The sequence below is a fragment of the Erigeron canadensis genome, chromosome 5, assembly GCF_010389155.1.
Source record: "Erigeron canadensis isolate Cc75 chromosome 5, C_canadensis_v1, whole genome shotgun sequence".
Classification (NCBI taxonomy): domain Eukaryota; kingdom Viridiplantae; phylum Streptophyta; class Magnoliopsida; order Asterales; family Asteraceae; genus Erigeron; species Erigeron canadensis.
Window position 1 is genome coordinate 26,591,940 of NC_057765.1, and position 24,529 is coordinate 26,616,468.

General features: G+C 34.8%; 4 protein-coding genes across 4 annotated transcripts; 1 reads left to right on the top strand and 3 right to left on the bottom strand.

The window, feature by feature from the left end:
* The first annotated feature begins 11,003 nt into the window (after positions 1 to 11,003).
* Positions 11,004 to 11,586, top strand: LOC122602063 (LYR motif-containing protein At3g19508). The gene is made up of 2 exons (XM_043774794.1): positions 11,004 to 11,231; positions 11,333 to 11,586. Exons 1-2 carry the CDS (start codon positions 11,037 to 11,039, stop codon positions 11,387 to 11,389), a joined length of 252 nt encoding a protein of 83 aa, XP_043630729.1. The 5' UTR covers positions 11,004 to 11,036; the 3' UTR covers positions 11,390 to 11,586.
* Positions 11,587 to 12,827: 1,241 nt separating this feature from the next.
* On the bottom strand, positions 12,828 to 13,202 carry LOC122601444. The gene has a single exon (XM_043774202.1). It carries the CDS (start codon positions 13,200 to 13,202, stop codon positions 12,828 to 12,830), a length of 375 nt encoding a protein of 124 aa, XP_043630137.1.
* Positions 13,203 to 13,617: 415 nt separating this feature from the next.
* LOC122601446 (uncharacterized mitochondrial protein AtMg00810-like) lies at positions 13,618 to 14,832 on the bottom strand. Its single transcript, XM_043774203.1, has one exon. The coding sequence runs from the start codon at positions 14,830 to 14,832 to the stop codon at positions 13,618 to 13,620; it is 1,215 nt and encodes a 404-aa protein (XP_043630138.1).
* Positions 14,833 to 21,998: 7,166 nt separating this feature from the next.
* Positions 21,999 to 22,394, bottom strand: LOC122601447. The gene has a single exon (XM_043774204.1). It carries the CDS (start codon positions 22,392 to 22,394, stop codon positions 21,999 to 22,001), a length of 396 nt encoding a protein of 131 aa, XP_043630139.1.
* Positions 22,395 to 24,529: the final 2,135 nt, after the last annotated feature.

The window sequence follows — 24,529 nt, forward strand, 5'->3', positions numbered from 1 at the left end:
GTATATATAGTATGCAAGGTAGTAATTAAGGTTATATAGAGTAAATGAGTGATTGAAATTTGGATCACTTGGAATTGATTAAGGCCGCACAAGAATAAGGTCTCACGAAATTGGTGGTTTAGAATTTTGCTAGTTGAGGTTTTGGTTCCATCTTCATTAATGGTTGTGATATGGATTTTTTTGTCCGTGATTCAAAAGTTCTCGAGTCATACATAAGTTGAATAGTAGCTAGGTAGTATATTACTCGTAATTTTGTAAAAAGAGGATAGTATACTAATAATAACAAGAGTAGTTAATTTCCTTTTTTATTTTCGATCTCAAATGAAGGGATTAAACAAGCAAGGATTAGAGCAAATAATTAATGCCTTTGTTCTTGGAGATCGACAGAGTTTGATTAATATATAGTGTGTTCAATCCGTATTTTTTGCAAGTCAAGATGTCTATTCGATCATCTATTATAAATGTAAAATGTGAAAGGAGTCTTTTTATCTTAAGCTGAAATAACAACCTCCTTAAGTTCATACACCATCAAAGATAATAGAGAAAATGTCACAAATGGTCCCTGTGGTTTGTTATTTTAGCATTTTGCCTCCTGTGCTTTTTTTTTCCGTTGCTACTGGTCCCTGTGTTTTTCGTTTTCGTTGCCAGAAGCCTTTGGCACTAACTTCCGTCCAAAACTGCCGTTTAGAGAGGGTATTATTGTCCATACAAGTTTCACAACCACCTTATTTACCTTTTTTTTTTGTTTTTCTCTTTCAATAAATCCCAAACCCACTTTCCCAAAATAAAGAACCCAAATTTCTTTTTTTCCTTTCTTTCTTCTTCTTTCCTGGTCTACAAACACACATACAATTAATCATGATGCATTATTGTTCGTGTGGAAATCCATCTATACAAAGAACATCATGGACTCCTCTTAACCCAGGTCGAAGGTTTAATGTTTGTTCCAACAAGGTAATGAATTGTGGATTTTTCCGATGGGTTGATCCACCTATGTGTTATAGAGCTGTCGAGATAATACCCGGGTTATTAAGAGCAAAAAACAACCTTGAAGCTGCTCTGCGTACAAGAGAACAACAAGTAAAAAGGTTGAAGATGTACTTAATTTGTAGCTGGATGTTCTTTATTTTTGTGTTTATTTTTTGCATCTGAAGGAGTTGCATCTGCAAGTAATGTGTAATTGTTTATGTAATGTAATGTAATGACATTGTGATGCAATGTAATGACATTGTGATGTAATGTAACGGTTTGTTTTTAGTAATCAGGATTTTATGATATTCTCAATTTGTTAATGTACTGTAATTTTATGATATTCTCAATTTGGTTCTGTAGGATTTTATGATACATAAACTGCATATACTTAAAATGCATACATAAGTCTAAATTGCATACATAAAATGCATACATAAACTGCATACATAAATTACATACATAAACTGCATACATAAGTCATAAAGTGCATACATAAACTAAAACTGAGATGCCACTTAAACCAAAATTTGCTTCTTAAGAAGCATTAAGTGGCACCAACACACCTAAATACTAGAGAAGTCATAGCATAATTGCATTACACACTAATGACACTGTTTCAAAAGCAATAATTCTGCAAGTTAATTCTTGTTGGGACTCCATTTGGTTCCAGAAAACTTTCTGACTTTCCTTGGACTTGTTTGAGTTCTTTGAAAATTGCTAGCACCCACATGGCTTGTTTGCGTTGCTTGACTTCCACCAGCAACACCCACATTCATTGTTTGACTTCCTTGTGATCTTTGACTTCCACCTTCATTCATTCTTTGACTTGGCTGACTTATTTGAGTACCACCATGACCTTCATTCATTCTTTGACTTGGCTGAGTTGTTTGAGTAACACCATGACCTTCATTCATTCTTTGACTTGCCTGTGTTGTTTGACTACCACCATGACCATCATTGGTTTGACCACTACAATTATAAAAATTTGAGTTAAATATACATTAACAAAAATGAATTTTAAGAACAACAAATAAATCAAATATACCTTTGTTCTCCATTAGTCTTCTTTCTTTTCCTGGTTCTGGTTTTCTTGGGAGCAATTGGCTGCCTTTGACCTTTGCATGTCACAAAATTATGCCCTAGTTGGTTACATTTTCCACATGTCACAGTTTTCCCTTGCCTAGATAGTCTACCATTTTGCACAATTGGCTTGGATAATGTTTCCCCAGCACTCCTCTTTCTTTTCAGTGTAGGTCTACATACTGGAGTTTTATAATATAGGGGTAACAATTTGTAATGACAGTCACTGATAGGCCATGTAGACACACCAGTGCATGGGCTTATCTTTTCAGCATATGCCTCCTTCCAGGTTTCCAATCTGTATGCCATGTGAACCCAATCCTCAGGAATCCCAGGCCTTCTACCATGCTTAGACATGTTCCAAATTGCTGCCACAACATGCTTGCATGGCAAGCCTGTTAACTCCCATTTCCTACAACTACATACTCCCTTAGTCATGTCTACAACAGTTTGGTCTTGCCATGGACCAGTAACCTGATATAAGTCCTTCCCATTGAATATCACAGTATACTTGGATGCTTCTGTTTTTGTTGCCTCAAAAATCTGTGTTGCAGTGGGAGTTAAAGGTCCTTTACATTTATCTATGACTTCCTGGACAGTTACTAACCTCTTCATCATATATTCCCTTATATATTCTCAGCAAGTAATAATTGGCCTTTTCCTCCCATCAACTAGCTTACTATTAAAAGACTCACATAGTCACATATATTATTCAACAAGATGTCACAGTGTGGTCTTCCTGTACAGTTACACATATATGAAATTATACTAAATTAAACTATTTTAAATGTATGAAATTACACTAAATAATACTAAATTACCTGTAAAGTGAGCTCTGACCCAGTGTTGTGGTGGGATTGCCCTCAACCAGTCATGGACTCTTTGGCTTAATGTGTTCAATTCCCTCATTGCAGTCTCAAATTCTGGAATTGTAGTTGAGGTAGCACATTTCCAGACAATGTCCTTGTATATTTCTCCACATTTGAAATGAGATTTCAGGTTTTCATGAATGTGTCTTAAACAATATCTGTGTTTCGCTGATGGAAAGACACTTGCAAGTGCAGGAATGATGCCCTGACATTTATAAGAATTTGTCAATTTATAAGCATTTATTAATTTATAAAAATATAAATGAAATTAAAGAATATAAGAATATATGTAAACAATACCTTTTGTCTATCACTAATAAAAGTGAAGTTGCTTCTACTTGTCAAATCCAGATCATCTCCTAGGCAGTTTAGAACCCATGTCCATGAATGCTTTGTTTCTGCTTCAACTATGGCATACGCTACTGGATAAATCCCATTATTACCATCTACACCAACAGCTGTCAACACTTGTCCTAGATAAGGGCCCTTACTAAATGCCCCATCTAACCCCAACAACTCCTTCCCAGCTGCCTTAAAACTCCTTTTAACTGCCCTATGCATATGTAAATTCTTTTGAATACCCTTGTATAAGTTGATTCAGCATTGGGCTCATGTTCCACATCCAATCTAACTGTTTTTCCTGGATTTCTTGCTTGCATTTCAAGAGCATAACTCCTAAGATTTGTATACTGATCTGCATAGTTACCCCTTAACTGCTTCATTGCCTTATTTTTGGCCCTATACACAACCTGTTTATCTAATCCCAGCTGAAATTGTTTCTGTAATTGGTCTTGTAATGCCCTCCCACTGATTTTTGGGTTGTTCACAACTACATCTCTCAAGTGTTGAGAGAGATAGGTACTAGATGCCCACTTGAGCTCTCTAGTTTGTAAACAAGTGTGCTCTTCTTTTAAATTTTTCACATACCAATGCTTTTCTTGTTTTGTTTTGGACAGAAATAGGGTCCATGGGCATGTAGGGGTTTCTTTAATTACCTCCTTACCCTTGTCAACTTTATTCTCTTCTTTTTCTGTGGAAGATTCATTTTCTGTGGTTTCTTTTTCAGGTTGTTCCAAATTTGAAATTGAATTATGGCCAAAGCATCTCACTTTAATCCTGCTTCCATCATTCTTTACATACCTTAATTCCCTCCTACTTTCCACTGCATGCTGCTTAATCAACAATCTAATCTCTTTAGGATCCATAAAAGCCTTCCCTAGATGAAACGGACACTTAACTTGTTGAGATTTGTTCAATTTTCTCAGTTCTCTGTTTCTAGCATTACCATCATCTCCACTATCATATTGATCAAAGTCTATACCCACAACCTCCTCATTAATTTCTAAATCCCCTATTCCTGTTTCAACATCTTTCCTAAGCCAATGGTCATTTCTTTGACAATGCTCATTGAAATGACTCATATCCACCTCAACTTCATTAACCCTGTCACTTGTATCACAATTCTTTTGGAAAAACTCATCACCATTGACAGTACTAGGCCCTGTTTTTTCTGCGTTGACATTACTAGGGTCTGTTGTTTCTGCATTGGGTTCACCCTCAACATTGACATTACTAGCTCCTCCCATGTCAAATGGATCAAATTCATCATTCATATCATTCTCACAGTTTTCTTGAACATTCACATTACTAGCTCCTCCTATGTCAAATTCATCACTTTCAACATTGACTTTACTAGCTAGGTCCTTCCAATAATAGTCTTGTAAAATTCCTAGGTCTGTATACATTAACATTCACATCATCCTCATCATCCTCTATCTCTTCAATAACTACATTAGAATTCACATTTGGATTCCAAAATGTTTCCACAGTTGATACACTATGCTCAATGTATATATCAAACATTCTACATCATTTTTTAATAAAACCAATCATTTTTATTACATCATCATCAGTAGCAAATGGTAGCAGACCCTTATTTTCTCAGGATTAAGAAAATGATAATACATGGCAAGCTTCTTATCATAACCTAATTTCTTAATTAAGAAATTAAATTCATGGATAGAGAGGTGATCAGAGTCAACATAGTCACAAATGACCTCTTTGCCCATCTCAAACTCTCTACTAGGAGGACTCGTGAATAACCCACCATGGTGAATCCTTAGTGAAATCATACTGGTATACATTTCTATGGTTAACAGAAAAAATAAAAAAGATAAGTAATCATAATAAGTGTACCCTAATTCTTTAATTAACAATAATAATAAAAAAAACTTACCATAGTTTTGATTTAGCTCTCTATCATCATCCTTGTTCCATGATTTAGTTCTGAAATAGGGTAACCCATTTTCATCGGGGGGGGGGGGGGGGGGGGGGGTGTTCATCAGTATCAATGATATGATTGATTTGATTGAACAAACCTTAGGGATTGATTCTGATAAGAAGAAATTTGGGAGGGATGGATTTTTAGGGTTTCTTTATTTTGGGCGAGTATACTTTGGGGGAAAGTAATTATAGATCGATATTTTTGGGGGAAAATTATTTATGTGGTGAGACGGACGATTATACCCTCACGTGGCTAGCACATGAAGGGTTTTAACGGAGATTTTTGACGGAAGTTAGTGTCAGGGGCTTCTGGCAACGAAAACGAAAAACACAGGGACCAATAACAACGAAAAAAAAGCACAGGGGGCAAAACGCTTAAATGACAAACCATAGAGACCATTTGTGACATTTTCTCAAGATAATATTAAATTCATAATCTCTGAAAGACGGTATTATTTGAGAGTTAATTAATTGCTACTTCAAATCAAAAGATTAATTTCCTGTTAATTAAGCTGGTTTTCAGCCTTTCAAATTCTTTCCATTTATTTATTTATTGATTTTTTTTAATAACGAATTAATAGTTACTAGTTAGCAGCTAACACTTGACACTACAGTGATATCCAATTGGCGGTAGTAAATTTATGAGAGAGAAAAGATAATGGTTTCATATATTTGATGGTGGCCAGATCTTTTTATTATACAATAGATAACTAGATGAATATATGTCTGTGAGACAATAATGGTAACATAGAGGGTGTAATGATGACGGCGACAAACGTTGTGGTAGTGGTGACTAATTGAACTTCACCAACTTAACATGTGTGTTTCTCAATTGAGAAGATTACATTAATTGTTAATTACGAGTATATTTTTATGCATAAGTAACTCGATCGATCTAGCTATCTTTTGAACGACATAGTTAATTATTATATAAGTTGACAAGAAAATAGAAATCACAATGAACTCATCAATAATCAATTAATTAATAGAGTGCGTTACCTAACCCTAGCTAGCTCACACTGTTAATTAGTTCCATATACGATCATATACCATGTCAATTTCAGGGGTTGTTTATGGCATCAAATACTACTTTGATATTTAATCTTCATTCTTCTGCTATTTATTTTATGTGTATGGTTAGACGATGAAGTATTAAATAGATGGACAGTGAAGTATATGCATGTAGGGACGTGGAATCTTGAGGCATGCATGGACATGAGAGGGATAAAAGGTGACACGTAGTGTGCATATAGATGTGTAATGACTGGCTCTTATGTAACACTCAGAAAATGCCAACGCATGATTTTAAAAAAATTTTCCCATGAATTGAACCATTTGTTGTTATGATGTTTTCCTTAACGTGTCACGTACTTCTTAGAAATACGATAGTAAATTAGTAATGATACAAATTTTTCAGGAAATTCTCATAAGTATATAAAATCTATATATATAGCTCGATCGTACGTCTAAATACGGTTTGTCATCATTGCATCCTTAATATGGTCAATATATGCTCAAAATTATCTTAAGCATCATGGTAGTTTCAAAGTTGTAGCGTTTGTGGATATTTGTCTTTAAACAAGAATACATTTATACTTTTATACCATACCATGTTCGAAGTCGTGCTAATGTAAGCTATATATATAAAGATATTTGAATGGTAAAAGGTGAATCTAGCTATAAGATATTAAAGTTATGTAAGAGTTTTGAAATATCGTAATGATTTGATATATTGACTAAATAAAACATACACTCCAAATAGTCAAATGAAAAAATCTCACGCTTATCTATATTCTTTATTAAAACGAGAGTAAGTATCCGTAAGAACACCCATATAATTTTTTTTATAATTTATCGATGTACGATTTTTGAGATAAAAGATTTTGAATAAATTGGAGGAATATATGATTTATGAAGGAGAGCGAATAAAAATGATTGATTGAGATTTAAGGAGATCGAGAAAAAGGGTATTATAGTTATTTTAGGTAAACGAGCAATAGTACATGCGCAATGCGGCGGTGAGATAGTGGGGGTGATAGGTCATAGGAGGTGATAAGTCATAAAGTGTGATAGCCAAATGTCTTAGCCGTACGGGCTCCATACTTAGATTTAAAAATTCATCGAAAGTATATCAAATGACATTTCTAATGAAAGAGCATGAAATTTTAAGAACACCCATACAATTTTTATAATTTATTGATATACGGTTTTTAAGATAAAAGATTTAGAATAAATTAAAGAAACAAAATGATTTATGGAGGGGAGAGAAAAAAATAAGTTGTTGAGATTTGAGGAGAGAAAAAAGTATGAGTGGTTGGGATTTAAGGGTATTATAAGTATATTAGGCAGAGATGTTTAAATTAGTGAATAAAAAATAAGGGTATTTTGGGTAGTTCAAATCATCTTTTGAGATTTGAAAAAATGGCAAAATGCTGTATAAGATAATATTAGATATAGAATAAATAAGGAAAATTTTGGGAAAATAAATGTTGAAAATTAAAATTTAGACAAGGGAGATTTGCTTTATAATATAGTATAGATAACAACTCACAAAAATCTCAGATAATGATCTAAACTCTTAACTCTCAATCTTAGCCTAACCATTTATTATGTCTTTCGCACTCCTGTACATCACAAATACTTTTAATAAAAGAAAAATGATAAATCCTCCTAACAAATCCTCCTAAAAATCCTCCTAATATATCTACTTGTTAACACATGTAATCAACTAATTCTCTTTCCTAATCTCACCCCCTGATTTTTCACATGTCACGATCCTATTAATTAGGAGGATTTATCATCCTCCTAATTAGGAGGATTGATCATTACCCTTAATAAAATAATTTAGAGAAAATGTCACAAATAGTCCATGTGGTTTGTCACATTCGCATTTTGCCCCTGTGTTTTTTTTTTCGTTGCAAGCGGTCCCTAAATTTTTCATTTTCGTTGCCAGAAGCCCCTGACACTAACTTCTGTTAAATTTCGCCGTTAAAACCCTTCACGTGCATATCACGTGATGGTATAATCATCATTTAACCAACCACAAGGACTAAATGTGATAAAACAATAATAACATCAAGTCAATCTAACCTACATACATGTAAATCTAAATCTATATCTATATTTATTTATATACATTATAGAAGTTTATCTACTATACACTTCCAAACACACTTGCAACAAAATTATTGAAATAAAGAAAACCCCATCAAACTTATCTCCAAAATCTTTAACAAAAAAAAAAAAATTCAAATCAATAATATATATTTTTTCCAAAACAATAATAACAACAAAATCAAATGTAAATTAAAACTATAAAATATCAAATATGTGATATTAGTATAGTAGGTAGTGAATAAAAATTGAGGGTCTTTTTCCTCATAGTGTGGCTAAGGGAAGAGGGTTAGAAAAAGGATGATGTTGGTGGGTACAATGGCGGCGATGGAGTGTTTTTTAAGAAGGATGAACTCGGTGGTGGCTTTCATGGTCTTTGTGTGAGGTGTTTTCAAAAAGAGAAAATGTTAAAGTCGGCCAAGACCATTCGTGTATCATCATCCATAGAGTCGGCCGATTCATTAATACTACACCGAAATCCATAGCCCCATATAAGTTAAAAAAGGAATGGATATTTTCAATTGTAACATGAATCAAAGAATAGAGAAATTAAAAGTTTTGTGACATTTTCAACAGTGTGAGACGAAAGGTTAAGTAATTAAGGAGGAGTGAGTACATATGAAATGGTAATTTTATTCATTTTATCATTCTATTTTTATTTTTTTTAATTGAAGACTTGGTCAATTTTTATTTATTTTTTGCCTTTGATCTAATTACTAAACTGTTTAGATTATCATTTTGTTTGTATTTTAGTTTGAGATATATTTGGATTGTACTATATATATGTATGTGTAGATATATGATAGATCGATAGATATGACTGTGTAATTGAATTTAAAGGAGAGAAATGAAAGAAATTTTAGGGAATTTTTAAGGTTAAGATTTGTGAAATCAGGAATGAATTGAATATGGAGATCCCGAAAAAACACATGTTTGGCCGGATTTTGATGGTGGTGGTGGTGGTAGACTGAAGAAGGAAGAAGAGGAAGAAAGAAGAGTATTTTTTTATGTAAATGGACGGTTATACTCTCACTAACGGCCTTAGACTAACAGAAGTTAGTGTGAGGGACTGCTGACAACGAAATTGAAAAGTTCAGGGACTGTTTGCAACGAAAGAAAAGCACAGGGGGCAAAATGAAATTATGACAAACCACAAGGACCATTTGTGACATTTTCTCTCAATAATTTATAACATTTATTCATCAACTCCTAACAAAATATATTACCCATTTTTACATTAATTATCTTTACATCAATAACTTACACTATTCACCGGCATCGACACCATAGTGTCCAAGCCCAAAACTAACCTGACCCGAACCGGTTTTAGTCAATGGAATGAAAGAACTGGTTTGTCCAAACCCGCACCGGTTTGAAACCAGTTTTTTGCAAAGGGGTCGACCGGTTTTTTGGCTCAAAAATTGACCTAACCCTATAGCACACTGGTTTCAACCTGATTTTAGGACCCGGAAACCAAACCGGTTTCAAAGCCTCAGTTTTTCTAAAACCCGAACTGGTTTTGACCAGGTTCGTTTTTTGTTTTTTCGACCCAGTTTGAAATAGCAGGATTTTTGGGCACGACTAGATGCCACTATCACATCGCCACTGCCCTTAACGGAAACGTCTATAATATAAGTTAGGTGCTATAAAGTAATTTAGAAAGAGCTCTAAATCTCTATCGATTAATAGATCAATACCCTTAAGTCCATCTTAAGCATGGACATGTTAGAGCAGTGATTAAAATTTATTCTTACAGCCTAGGATGACATCAATCACCATTAACGAAATCATAGGTCAAACCAACTTCAGTCATCCCATATTCTCATTTCTATACTATCTATATAAACAAACTATCCCCTCCCCCAATTAACTCTCTACCTTTGAATTACCAAATATACTCTCTACATTTAAACTACCTCCACACACCTTATCCCTGAAATTCCGAAATTACTCTTAATAAAAAATCCCCACAATTATCTAAAATCCCTATTGTTATAAAATCCCCATTAACTCTAAAATTATTATTGCCGCGTTTAAGAAAAAAACATCTTAATTATCATAAATTATATTACAAAATGTTCAAACAATAATTGTCTTTTTATAAGTCACGAAATTACGAACTAATTATGTCCGTTGTATAAATTTTAATCTTTGACTATTTATTTTTTTAATTGTCTTGGTCTCCTCTCCTACAATTAATGTAAGTGGTTATTTTTCATGGTTAGTATTTGCATTTCATTATTTTTTGCACCTAATACACGACTTATTTTTAGAATGATATATATGGTTAGATCATGCATTGACACATCTTATGAAAGTAAACTGAACGCTATAAACCGTTACGGTGTCTAAATTGTTATAGACCGTCGCCGTTGTAACGTGCGAGCACCACTCTACTATAAATTATACGTACAAATTAAACATGAGTAATATATAGAAATACTTTGGATGCTAACAAACTTTTTTATTGACTGTCTATATTATTTAAGTTGTACACTTGTACTGAGATTAAATATTGTGGTGATTCATGATTGTTTTCGTATCTTCTGGTAACAAGCCCAACCCAAAAAAAAAAAAGTGAAGCCAACTTCTTACATTAACCCAACAAGCCCAACCCAATTAAAAGTGAAGCCCACCTTTTAGATTGTGAAAGTGAAAATACCGATATACACCTTCAAATAAAAATAAAAAATCCCGAGACTTGTTTGAATCAAAAATATGCAGAGAGCGTTAAAAATATACGGGGAAGTCCTCCGGCTAGTAAGGCGTCTTCCGGCCGATTCCAGGCCTTACTACGCCAAATTCGCCCGTGAAAACTTTGTCAATTATCGGCAGCTCGACGACAATGATCCCGCAGCTCTCGACGAGCTCTTTCTTCGTGCTTACATTCACTCTCTTTGGGTTCTTAATAAGGTCTTTTTTTTCCTCTCATTTTTCCTTATAATCTCTGTTGTTTTTCTTTTTAGTAACATTTTTGGTGCTAATTAAGTCATTATATGTGGCAATTGTTGCAGTATTCGGTCGATCAAAGTGCAGCGAGTAAGCTGAAGGAGATATGTGGCGGGGTTTGATCATGCGTGTTTGTTGTACGCCAAGTGTTTGATGAAATGCTGCAGAGCGGATGGTTTTTGTGATGTTTGTGTTTAATGTTGTAATATGTATGGATTCCTTTCCACAGATTTGCATTTTGCATAATTCATTTTAGGTATTACGATTTCAAATAATAATATAATGACGAACAGCTGAAAATGGGCGTTTTGATGTAGTGTATGCATTTTTGCGTTCGTTGTGAATTATACTGTTTAAAATGGTGCGTTTTATCTTTAGTATAAGCTAAAGCGTACCTGTAACCAGACGCTTACGCCTTTTGATTTCTGGAAAAGACAGCAAGTTATACTTACTACTTTACAATATCACAATATGCAGTGGCGAAGAATGGCCACGGTCATCCTAGACCTCAGTCCCTGGCTACGCCATTGTTAGTTAGTTGAACTCCCCATTAATACATTAATTCTTGCTCGGCCACCCTAGACTTCTATTTCTGGCAATGACACTGACAATATGACCATATAAAAGATACTTTTAAGGTAGAATCTTTGGAACCAAAAAACCTTTGTCGAAATAGAAGAGGGCTTCCATTAGGTACTTTTAAAACATATGAAAGCAACGCTTAAAGGAGGTTTTTTGTTCAGAAACTGTAAGGACTTCAAATATGAACGATTGTGCGAAATCCTGCTCTTGGATTTACTTAGCAGATTCTATTCGGTTTCATATAAATTTAAGTTTGTAAAATGAATTATACTACTTGTGTAAATTTATGTATGTCAATAGTGTTTTATATGTTGTAAATGTATTTGTAGATACAATCATGTATAACTTGATCACTACTTGAGCAAAGAAGATGCAAAATGGTATCATTTGCTCCTTCTCCAACTACAATAAATCTGCAAATGTCCAAATTAAACTATAAACTACATATGCAATTATACTTCCTGTCAATAATCGACAAAATAAGTAAAAATAAAATGTCTCTGTATCTGTTTTCTCCTTTTTCCTTAACGATAACTCGCCTCTCGGATAAAACTCGTATCTCTAAAGGATAAACCTTAAGCAGAAAAGCCAGCAATGCTAGATAATTTGCGAGCTGGTGCCTGGCCGTTTCCTCCTGTAAGTGATCACATTGAAATTAGGTTACAAAGTTTTCAAGACTTCATAAAAAAGATGTAAATCTGAAGACAAAAAATAGTGAACAGTCAAGTTTCAGATGTTAAACATGTTATTTTTGTCAAAAACTTTTAGATCGTAATTATTAACAAACTAAATTCCCTTACCACTACATTTAGCCTTGTAGTCCTTCCATAATTGATCCAAGGGCTTTCCAGTTAACTCGTTGAAATACGATTCATCATAAGCATCCCTCATCTTCTTGTTCAAATTTGCCACAAACCATGGGCATAGCCCATCACAATACTCAAGAAAACGGGCCGTAAAGTCATACCCTTCATCCCACTAAGCCCCTTCCCCTGGCTTAACAAAGTCCGGTTGCATGAGTTGTTTTAATCTTTGTGTAATCCGCGACTCCTTCTTGTAGTCCAAGGGGGCCTTACCCCCACCACCCCATTGTAAAATATGAGTGATTTCATGGTACATAACCGCGGTGTATTCCTTTTTCAAATCCCATTTTTCTGGCCCTTGGTAATCATACTTTTCTATCATAACATTGCTAAAGTTAAGGTTGTTTTCTCCCCACATGAAAGCTACACCATCTGCCTTCTCTTTGCATACGTCGATGATATAAACATTGATAGATTCTATAGGCTTGCGTTCAGAAGGGTCATTATGTTGGAAGATGGTGGACCATATGAAATTGGTGCCCTCTTCCATTATCTGCTTAAAGAAGGGGATTCCGAGATCTTTTTCAAAACGTATGCCACCAGGAGATTGTGGAACGCAATTGGTCACCGTATAGTTCACGGCGGAGATTCCATAAAACGATAATGATACGGTTAAAAGGTATTACAAATCAACATCTTTACATATTTGAGAGAATTTGAGAGAGAAATTTTACAAATTATGATTTTCTGATTAATTAATTTATGAAAATACATTTACATGATATATATAGGAAAACACAAAAGTAACTGCTCCACTAACTAACTATCTAACCGACCTAACATATTTACACAACTAATCCCTCAGATATTTACATATTGCCACATTTCACTAAACTATTTTGTATAAGGATTTGAGTAGTATGTAGAAACCTTGTTGGCTTGGGATCCTTGAATATATTTTGGACTTAGTGATCATTCTCCTCTGTGATGCTTTCTTGTATGATATTATGCCCCCCGCAAGTTGGCAATGAGTAGGGATTGCACACAGCCAACTTCGATAAGCAGTTGTAGTGTAAATGTCGAGGTAGAGCTTTAGTAAGAAGATCAACAACTTGGGCATGAGATGGTACAAATTTTGGTAGTAAAAGACCTTGCTTGATTTTGTCTCTTACAAAGTAGCAGTCTATCTCGATGTGTTTGGTTCTTGCATGCTGAACATGATTTGAGGTTAAAGAAATGGTTGAAGAGTTATCACACATAATAATTGTGGGTGTTGAGACTGGAACCTGTAACTCATGTAGTAGGCATTTTAACCATGAAATTTCATAGGAAGTGTCTGCCATGGCCCTGTATTTTGCCTCAGTTGAAGATCTATAGACTACTATCTGCTTCTTAGATTGCCAAGAGATAAGGCTTTGGCCTAAGAAGATTGTGAAGCCAGTGACTGATCTTCTGGAGTAATTACAACTGGCCCAATCACTGTCACAATAGGTAATGAGGGAGTTTGAAGGTGCTGTAGAGAAGAACATTCCTTGACCAGGACATAATTTGAGGTATCTTAGAGTTCTGAGCAAAGCCTTCATATGTGTTGTCCTGGGTGAATGAGAAAATTGGCTGAGAGCCTGTGCTGCATAAGTGATGTCAGGCCTTGTGATGGTAATATATATGAGCTTCCCAACAAGTGTTCTATACAAGGTAGGGTCTGGTAAAAGATCACCCTCGTTTGGTTCCAATTTCACACTTGGTTCTAGAGGTGTAGATACAGGTTTGGAATCTAAAACACCAGCTAGAGAGAGAAGCTCCAAAGTGTATTTTCTTTGACAGAGAGACAATCCATTGTGGTTTCTGAAAAGTTCAATGCCTAAGTAATAATGAAGTGCTCCAAGGTCTTTTATGTTAAAAGCTTGATCAAGGTGGGATTTGACATTGGACATATGAAAAAGATTATTTCCTGCTAGGATTATGTCATCTACATATACTAAAAGGACAGTAAACTGTTGGCCATTGATGTAGGTGAACAAGGAGGTGTTTATATAGCTCTGTTTGAAGCCAATGGATTTGAGGGAGGTTGTGAGCTTTTCAAACCACTGTCTATTGGCATGTTTGAGTCCATAAAGGGACTTGGTGAGTCTACATACAGAGCCTGGAGGTTGAGAGGGGTATCCAAGAGGAATGGACATCTAGACTTCTTCAGGAAGGTCTCCATGGAGGAAAGCATTATTAACATCTAGCTGCTCAATTGCCCAACCTTTTTGGACTGCTACAGCAAGTAGAGTCCTCACTGTGGTCATTTTGGCCACTGGAGCAAATGTCTCTTTGTAATCAATCTCTGGTTTTTGAGTGAAACCTTTGGCAACCAGTCTTACTTTAAACTTGTCAATGGTGCCATCTGCATTATATTTTACCCTATATATCCATCTACAGCCTATGGGGGTCTTATTTGCAGGTAGTTGGGTGATGTCCCAAGTATGATTTTGTTCTAGTGCCTTAAGTTCTTTGTTCATTGCATCTACCCACCTAGAATCTTTAGAAGCCTGGATATAACTATGGGGTTCAGAGGTGACATTTAGGTTGTTGATTAGAGTCAGATTGGTGGAGTTGAGATTTGAGTAGTTGAGATAATGAGAATGATGGAATTTGGAGGAGATATTATGAATAAGAGATTGAGGAAGAGAGTGGTGGAAACCAGTGAGTTTGGAAGATAATTGTTTTGTTCTGGTAGACTGTCTTGTAAGGAGAGGAAGTGGTGTAGGTGGTGGTGGTGATGGAGAAGGAGATGCGGAGGTAGTTGTGTCTGGTGTAGAGTGTGGGGAGATTATTGTAAGATTATTGGGAGAATTTTGGGTAGAATTATTGGGAGATGTCTGAGTAATGGTTGGGGAATCTGGTGTAATTGTTGGATTTGCAGAATTGATTGGAATATTATTGGTGGGTGGATTAGGGAAGGGAAAAGTTGGAGAGGTGTCTTGAAATTGGGGGAAGGATGTGGGTTGAGGAGTTGGTTGATGTTTGAAAGGGAAAATGTCCTCATTGAATGTGACATGCCTGCTTGTGTATACTTTTTGTGAGGAAGGATCAAGAAGAAGGTATCCTTTTTGGTTATGTGGGTAACCAATTAGAACAGTACATATTGCCCTGGGGGCAAATTTATCAACTATTTTATGATATAAGAATGCTTGGCAGCCAATAATTTTCATGTGATCAAGGGTTGGTGGTTGTTTGTAAAGAATTTCATAACGACTTTTATTGTTTAAAGTGGATATGGGGAGTCTGTTTATCAAGTGCAGCAAGGATGCAACATCCCCAGAGATGCTTTGGAAATTGTGATTGAAAGTGGATGGATTTGGCAACCTCAAGGAGGTGCTTGTGTTTTCATTCAACTCTGCCATTTTGTTGTGGGGTGTAGGGACATGTTGTTTGATGGATGACACCTTTAGAGTTTAGGAAGGTTTGGAGTGGTTCATTGACAAATTCAGTGCCATTGTCAGTCCTTATTGATTTAATTTTTGTTTTGAAATGAGTTTCAACATAGTTATAGAAAGATGTAATGGTGGATATGGTATGGTGTTTGGATGGCAAAAAATATGTCCAGGTGGCCTTGGAATGGTCATCTACAATGGTGAGGAAGTATTTACACTTATTTATTGTGGGATGATGGTAGGGTGCCCAAACATCAATATGGATGAGATCAAAAACAAAACAAGCATGAGAAGTACTTTAGGGGGAAGGGAAGTTGATGTTGTTTAGAAAATGGACATAGTTCACATATAACTTTAGAATTACACTTATCAGAAATACAAAGTTCTTTTATTTGATTAAGAACAGGAAAAGAACAATGCCCTAGCCTAGCATGCCAAAGATGAGCATTGCTGGTAGCATTCAGAATTGTAGCTTTAGAATAAATTGTTGAAGCCTTGTCTGCAGTGGAGAGAATGTAGAGACCATTGAAGAGAATGCCATGAGCAATTTTCTTTTCATGGTCCTGGAAAATGCAGGAGTCATGAGTGAAGGTAATAGAAGTGTGAGGTGTCAGTAATCTACTGATGGATAAGAGATTATAAGTGAAAGAAGGTATATAGAGAACATTGTGAAGAGTGATGTGGTCATTGATGGTGACAGAACCAATGGTGTCAACAAGAGTGTGAGAGCCATTTGGCAGTGAAACTCTAATTGGTATTTTGCATTTTCGAACATTATGCATATTTGTAAGGGATGTGCTAATGTGATCAATGGCCCCACTGTCAGTTATCCAGGTATCTTTAGACTTAGATAGACAGGATGCAATTAACCTAAACTTAGGTACAGATTCAGTGGTAAAGGAGTAATACTTGCTGATGGGAGGTCACTGGTGGAGGTGGACTGCTGCATCATGATCATGACTTGATTAAGTTGGTTCCGCAGTTGATCAAACTTGGCATGCATTGCAGAAACTTCTGGTGACATCACTAGAACTGGATAGGGAGTTTCTTTGGAAGTGCTGGCATGATCCTCTATGTGAACCACCATGTTGACAAACTTTCCCTTGAAGCTTGGATAAGTTCTTGGTGGTGGAGGTTGGTATTTGTTGTGCAATGGATGTCCAGTGGGATAACCAACCAGTTTGTAACACTCATCCTTTGAGTGACCTTCTCTGTGGCAATAAGTGCAGTTGACACCTTTCTTGAATGCAGTCTTTCTGTCAATTGGTAAATTTGCTCTTGGTACATATGGTTTTGGTGAGTATGTGACAGTGTTGAGAGCCATAGGAGTTATAGATGATGGTTTTGGACCTTCTCGTTGCTTTTCCTCTTGTCTTAACATACTATAGGCCTTGGCAGCATTTGGCAGGGGTTGCATTAAGAGTATTTGGCCTCTGATATTAGTATAGCTCTCATCTAAACCCATCAGAAATTGAACTAGCCTCTTTCCCTGCTCTCTTTTGCCATGTTCCTTACCATTCTCACAAGAACAAGCACAGGTACAAAGGTAGGGTGCCTCAAGAGCATCAAGCTCATCCCAAAGACCTTTTAGTTTGTGACAGTAGACCTTAATGGAGGTGTTGTGCTGAGTGAGTTCAATTAGGTCATGGTTCACTTGGAAAATCCTATGGCCATCTATTTGGGGGTAGTGTTCACTAAGTTCTCTCCAAAGGGCAAAGGCATTGCTAACAAAGTTCAAACTGTTACTAATTTCATTAGAAACAGTGTTAAGAATCCAAGAGATCACCATATCATTTGCACGTTCCCAAAGAGGCCTAAGTTCAGAGTTTAGTGTTGGTTCAGTGAACTCACCATTCACTAATTTCAACTTATTCTTGGCACTGAGAGCAATTATCATAGAGTGTTTCCAGGAATTATAGTTTTCAGATCCAGTAAGTTTCTTGGTGATGAGAATGATACCTGGATGGTCATTTTGATGCAAAAAGAGTGGATGATTAGTTGAATAAGTTGATAGAGGAGTAGTTTGAGTAGATGGAGGAGTGTTTTCTTCAGTAGATTGGACTTCTGGAGCCATTGCTGACGTCACTTGTGAAAAAGAGATTCTAGGGTTTTGAAAAAAAGTGCAGAAATCGCCGGAAAACTCACCGGAGACGATGATCGGACTATGAAAGGATCTAATTGACACCGAATTGAAGCAATTTAGGGCTTCAATTAAGCTCTGATACCAATTCACGATATCAGCAGTGACCTTTAAAAGTTTTTGATTTTAGCAATGACCTTTCATTTATTGGCGTAAATAGCAACATTTGACACGTGTCTCTGATGACGTGGAAAATTTTAATGACGTGGCAACTTTTTACTAACGTGGATTTTATTATTTATCTATTATTCTTATTTTCGTTGCCCAATCGGTTCCCCCAAAATAAAAACCCCTAAATTGTAACATTGACATAGGTTTATAGAATTCATAAAACCAAAAATCGATTACTTAAATCATAAGGTAGATGGATGGTGTCTTGTTACAATCTATTACATGGTCATAATTTTTGGGGGAAAGGTGAACGGAATTTACAGAAGCATCATCTCCCTGCAAATTATAATCAAAAGAAACGCAAAATTACATGGGGAAGAAAACAAATTAAGGACCCATTGTGATTTATATGGTAGTAACTAGTAAACTAGCAATACCCTCAATGGAGGTGGTGGCTTGAATGTTTGTAGACAATCAGTAGTCTTTAAATCCCAAACCTGTATAAAACAAATCACATTAATCAAAAGAATTAGTCATGACATATTCAACACATTTACAGATGAACGACACTGGGAATCATACTATATCTCTATGAGACGAATGAAATGGGTCAAATATTGTATTTTAATGTGCAAAATCTCTTAATCATTATTATATTCCTATATTTAAATAGAAAAAAAATATAACCATCAGAACCCTCAATTGCTTCCCTATCGCCCGTAATCAATTTTGGGTTTTATGAACTCGTAAACCCTAAATGTGTGTCACTGTTATCATGTGGGAGTTTTTTATTTTGGGGGAAACTAACCTGGCAATGAAAATAAGAATAATAGATAAATAAGAAAATACACATCAGTAAAAGTTTGCCATGTCATCAAAATTTTCCACGTCATCAAAGACACGTGTCAAATGTTGCTATTTACGCCAATAAATGAAAGGTCATTGCTAATAACTAAAACTTTTAAAGGTCACTGCTAATATCATGAATTGGTCTAAAGGTGCTTTATATTTTCTGCAGTTATCCCTATTACAAATCAACATCTTTACATATTTGAGAGAGAAATTTTACAAATTATGATTTTTTTGATTAATTAATTTATGAAAATACATTTACATGATATATATAGGAAAAGACAAAAGTAACCATTCCACTAACTAACTATCTAACCGGCCTAACATATTTACACAACTAATCCCTCAAATATTTACATATTGCCACATTTCACTAAACTATTTTGCATAAAGATTTGAATAGTATGTAGAAACCTTGTTGGCTTGGGATCCTTGAATATATTGTGGACTTGGTGATCATTCTCTTCCGTGATGCTTTCTTGTATGATATTAAAAGGATACACAGGAAAAAGGATTGGGGAGCCATGAATCATCTACGGACTCAAATGGCTGAGGTAAAAATATCATAAAATAGATACGCGCAAAATTTTGGGCACATATATAAAAATGAATTGTATTCTATTTATATAAATAAATTTGTTGTAACTTAATAAACTTGTCGATTGGTTATTGTTATTGTTAGCATGAGAATATACTTTTTTTTTAAATAACATTGACGAGAGTACCCAATCGTATATCTTTAGCAAGATATGAGAGAGCAGATGGTCTTACTTTTTACCGGGCTTGGAGACTTGAGAAATTACCGAGTACATAACTCCAATTTAAAATGTCTTGTGACTTTTGTCCCCAGTCTCTTACCTCAAGGCTCAAGCTTCTTGCAACCATTCAGGTGTTTTAGCCTCATGGCCCATTGTAAAACATGGGCCAGTTCATGGAATTTAAAAGCATTGACTTCCTTTTTCGTTTTTCCTAATGTTTTTAAGACTATATACGTTAATTATTCAAATGATTTTTCTATTTTTTTTTATTGTGTTTTTCAATATGATATTATGTGTTAATATAAGTATTTAGTACTAAGGTGGCGTTTGTTTAGGACTTAATATACTCAGTCATGAGTCATGATTTAATCAAAGATACTTAATCCATTAAGTCATCAAACGTGTTTGATTTTTGACTTAATAAACAAAAAACAACTCTATTGACTTAATCCATACATACGTTATTTATCTATTCTGTCACTTACCAATTCCGTGTCAATTATACAGGAAATTAATTAGCAACATTTTTTAAATGGAACAAATTATTAGATAAACGAAAATAAAAACAATACTATGAATCAAAAATATAAAATATTAAAAATAGCATACTGGTAGTTTAATATTTACTAAAAAAAAGATTGATATATATTTAATAATAACGATAGTATTGTTTGTATTTTATAGGATGTGAATATAAATTATTAAGTGGAATGGATTACCATCATCAATTAGATCATAAATAAGTTTTAGACTGTTTGTGGATATATGTTTTAATAAATTATTTATTAATTATAATGACTAACTAAAAAGTTTTACTTATATTTAACTTAGGTATTTTGTAAAATATATTACTTTATAAAAAGATAAAAAATAGAAATTAGTGATTGAAAAAAAATGTAATTTAATTCGACTCTTTCAATAACTATTATTATAATTAATAATAAATAAATTTTTTGTGGGTTTATATATTTCAAATTATTGTTATAATAGCAAAAGTCAAAAATAAAAGCAAAAGTAAATTTAATGTAAATGAAAATTTTGATTGATCGATAAGTCATAGAACAACTATATCTTTTAGTATTATAATAAAGAAGATGTCATACTTAAAGGGCAGATTTGTATGTATAATTTTTTAACATAGGTAGTATATAAAGATATATAGTTGGACACATGTTATTTAAAATTTTGGACCTAGATAAATAAATAAAGTAATTATTTTTAAGCATTTGAAGGGGGTGGATTGAAAATTGGGCATATACTTCACTCCTACTTAGATTCGCCAGTGGTGATAGTGTGTTGGAGTTTTAATGTGGAGAAAGCCTAAACAGAGTCGGACTTTGCAAAGGCGTGGGTAATAGTTTGATTTTTGCCAATGATGACTAATCTAACTGGTCAGAGTCATTTTAGGTTTTAACTAAGGCTGTGAGTTCGATCCTTCTGGATGACAAGTCTTGGGGTTTTTTCCTTCGAATACTTGTACGACTCGTGGTCAACATCTCGTTGTCTAGGGTACGTGTAAGGCTACACCATTATAGGGTGAGGTTTCCCTCATGTCGAATACCAACTCAATGTTCGAAAAAAAATAGTTTGATTTTTAAACTATATAATCCGTGATACCTTTGTCTAAACCTGCATGGAGTTTTTTAAACTGTATAATCCGTGATATCTACGGGCTTTTGGTCGCCAAGGGTGTTTTGTATTGCAAAATGGTGAACATATAGATGTTGAATGGTTATTTTTTTACCATGGGTCCTTCTTAAGTATATAAAATGAAGTCGGTCTTTTTAAAGTATAAAATAATTTTAATTTTAAAATAGTAATTTTGTATTTCATTAAAGTTTATTAAATATACTAATTTTTATTTATAATATTTTTTTAATGTATTTAAAACATATGATTTGTAAACACGTAACTGAAACATAATGAAATAGTTTTAGATAGTGACTATGTATTGATCATGGACATAAGTTTCTAGGAATGTATCGCACTTTTTTCATATCTTTTCAAATTTAGTTTCCAATTATAACAAATTCATCACTACATTCTACACAATTTGATATTATCGATCAATTTCCATATTGGGCTTTATACTCATTCCAAAGTTGATCGACAGACTTTCCAGTCAAGTCTTCAAAATACTTGACATCAAAAGAATATCTCATCTTCTTGTTAAGCTCTCCCACAAACCCCGAAACGATCCCATCGCAATACTCAAGAAAACGGGCCGTGAAATCATACCCTTGGTCCCATCTATCACCATCCCCAGGCTTCGCAAAGGCAGGTGGATAATAATCAGCTCTTAGTATCGTATAATCCGCAACCCCTTCTACTAATCCTGTAGGTGCCTGACCCTCGCCATTCCATTGGAAGACGTGGGTCATTTCATGGTACAAAAGGGACGTGAATTCCCATTTCACGTCCCCATCGTACCCATTTAAATATATTGAACTAACATTAATCATTTCGCCATATGTGATTGCTTCGGCTCCATCATACTCTACAATATTAACGGTCACAGTTTCTACAGGTTTTCGATCAGAGGGATCGTTTTCTTGTAAGATATTGGACCATACGAAGTCATTGATGGTCCCATTATTTGTTTTGTGTAAGGAATTCCGATTTCTTTGGTGAAACGGATTCCACCAGGAGTGTTTTCGGCGAAGTTGGTTACTTGGTACTCTACAGAAAAGACTCCATGTATAGATAATGAGATGGTCAAAAGGGTATACATGAATAAGGAATGAGGAGCCATGGCCGGATGGTTTACTGATTTTGGGTGTGAGAGCATGTATTACTCATATATGTGTATTAGTGTATACTATATGTCTATATATATCGGATCTATATCATGCAACTAATTAATATTTCATTCATATGTAATCTCAAAATGTAAATAATATTTCAGAATATCTATATCTATATCTATCATTTTAAGCAAATTAAACAATTTTTGTACTTACCGTTATAGCTCAGTGGTTGAGCATCAGTTTTTCATGCTGAAGGTCTCGAGTTTGAAACATAAGAATGACATTTGAAGGAATTTACAATAAAATCCTCCAGTGAAACAAGTTTGAGTCCTGCAGAGGAGACAGTGTTTAATCCCAATTAAATTTCGTGCCTTCGGGCGGTTTAGTCGGGAGTTTCTCCTCCTACTAGGTATTGAGGGTGAGGGCTCTTTAGCGCGGACCCAGTTAAGACAATGTAAGCTAGATCCCTCATTGCGAGCAAAATGATCCACACCTTAAAAAAACACTTTTTTAATATTCTTAAAATACCCCCAATCGCTCTCTAACACATAAAACACACAATCACGTCTCTCTGTATCATGCATACACACACATTCAACACCACCACTGTCCATCATCATCGTTGGCCGGCAACACCACCACTGTCTGTCACTCCAACGTTAAGTTCCTGAAAACATCATCATCGCCGCCATCAATACCACCAGCAATCGTTTTTCCCTAACCCAATCACCCGATTTGTTTCCTTTCTTTCTTTCGGGCGAACGACCACCAACATCAACACTTCCATCACCAACATCCCTTCTAGCATAATGAAATTTTTAGATGGGAGATAGAATTTCCTAACTCCTTAAAAAAATTTGATATAAGAGTCCTGCATTAAGAGTTTTAGCTTGGGGATCTAAGTTCATATCTTAGCAAGCATCAGGTGTTATCATTAGTTCGTCATCGTGTCCACAGGTAGGCCGGTTGATGGGTTTTTCTGGATTGTGAGACTAACAGGCATTCACTCCATCTGGCTAGGTTTGGCCAACTAACAATAACCTTTAGCCATTGGGTTACTACAAACAAAGTGCATCTTATGGTTGAAGTGTTAAATTCATCGTTAAAAAAAAAAATATATAAAATTTTCTTATCATCAAATTGTGTTACATTCATTATGACCCTTTTAATGGGTTCTCATTACTTCTATCATTTACTAATTAACGTTACGTTAATAGTTACTGACACATAAGTGACATGCTCCAGTTAATATAATAAAATTAACACATCGGTGTATGTCACTTACACCACTCTTTCAGTTTTATTACATCAACGTCATGTCAATATTTTTAAAAATATAATCAAAATAACACATCGGCACACACACATCCTTAGCAATAACATCTCATCCCCTCACTTTATTCGGTGTTAAAAATGTGATTGCTTAAAAAATTTTGATTTCGATAAAAGGCCGTCTTCCGGAAAGTTCATTGGCAACAGATCGACACGAAGTGATTCCTGGAAAATTTAATTTCGGTACACCCCTTGTTAACTTAAAAAAAAAATAAATTGATTTATAGGGTACAAAGTTATCAACAAACTAGTTTTAACCCCGTCGATGACTTGGTGGGCACTAGGCAAATGTCGTGCAATGCGCACGCGAATAAAATAGTAAAACTGTAAAAAGAAGCAAACTAGTTGGACAAACGAAAATAAAGTGATTTTGGCACAATATTAGGTCTATTTGGTCTAGGCGTCCGAAAATCCAATAATTGGAAAATTAATCGGAAGACATTTTTTTTTAAATAACATCATAAATACCTACAGCTCGTTGATTGGTATCAAAAACAACGGTTCAACTAGGAAGAGTG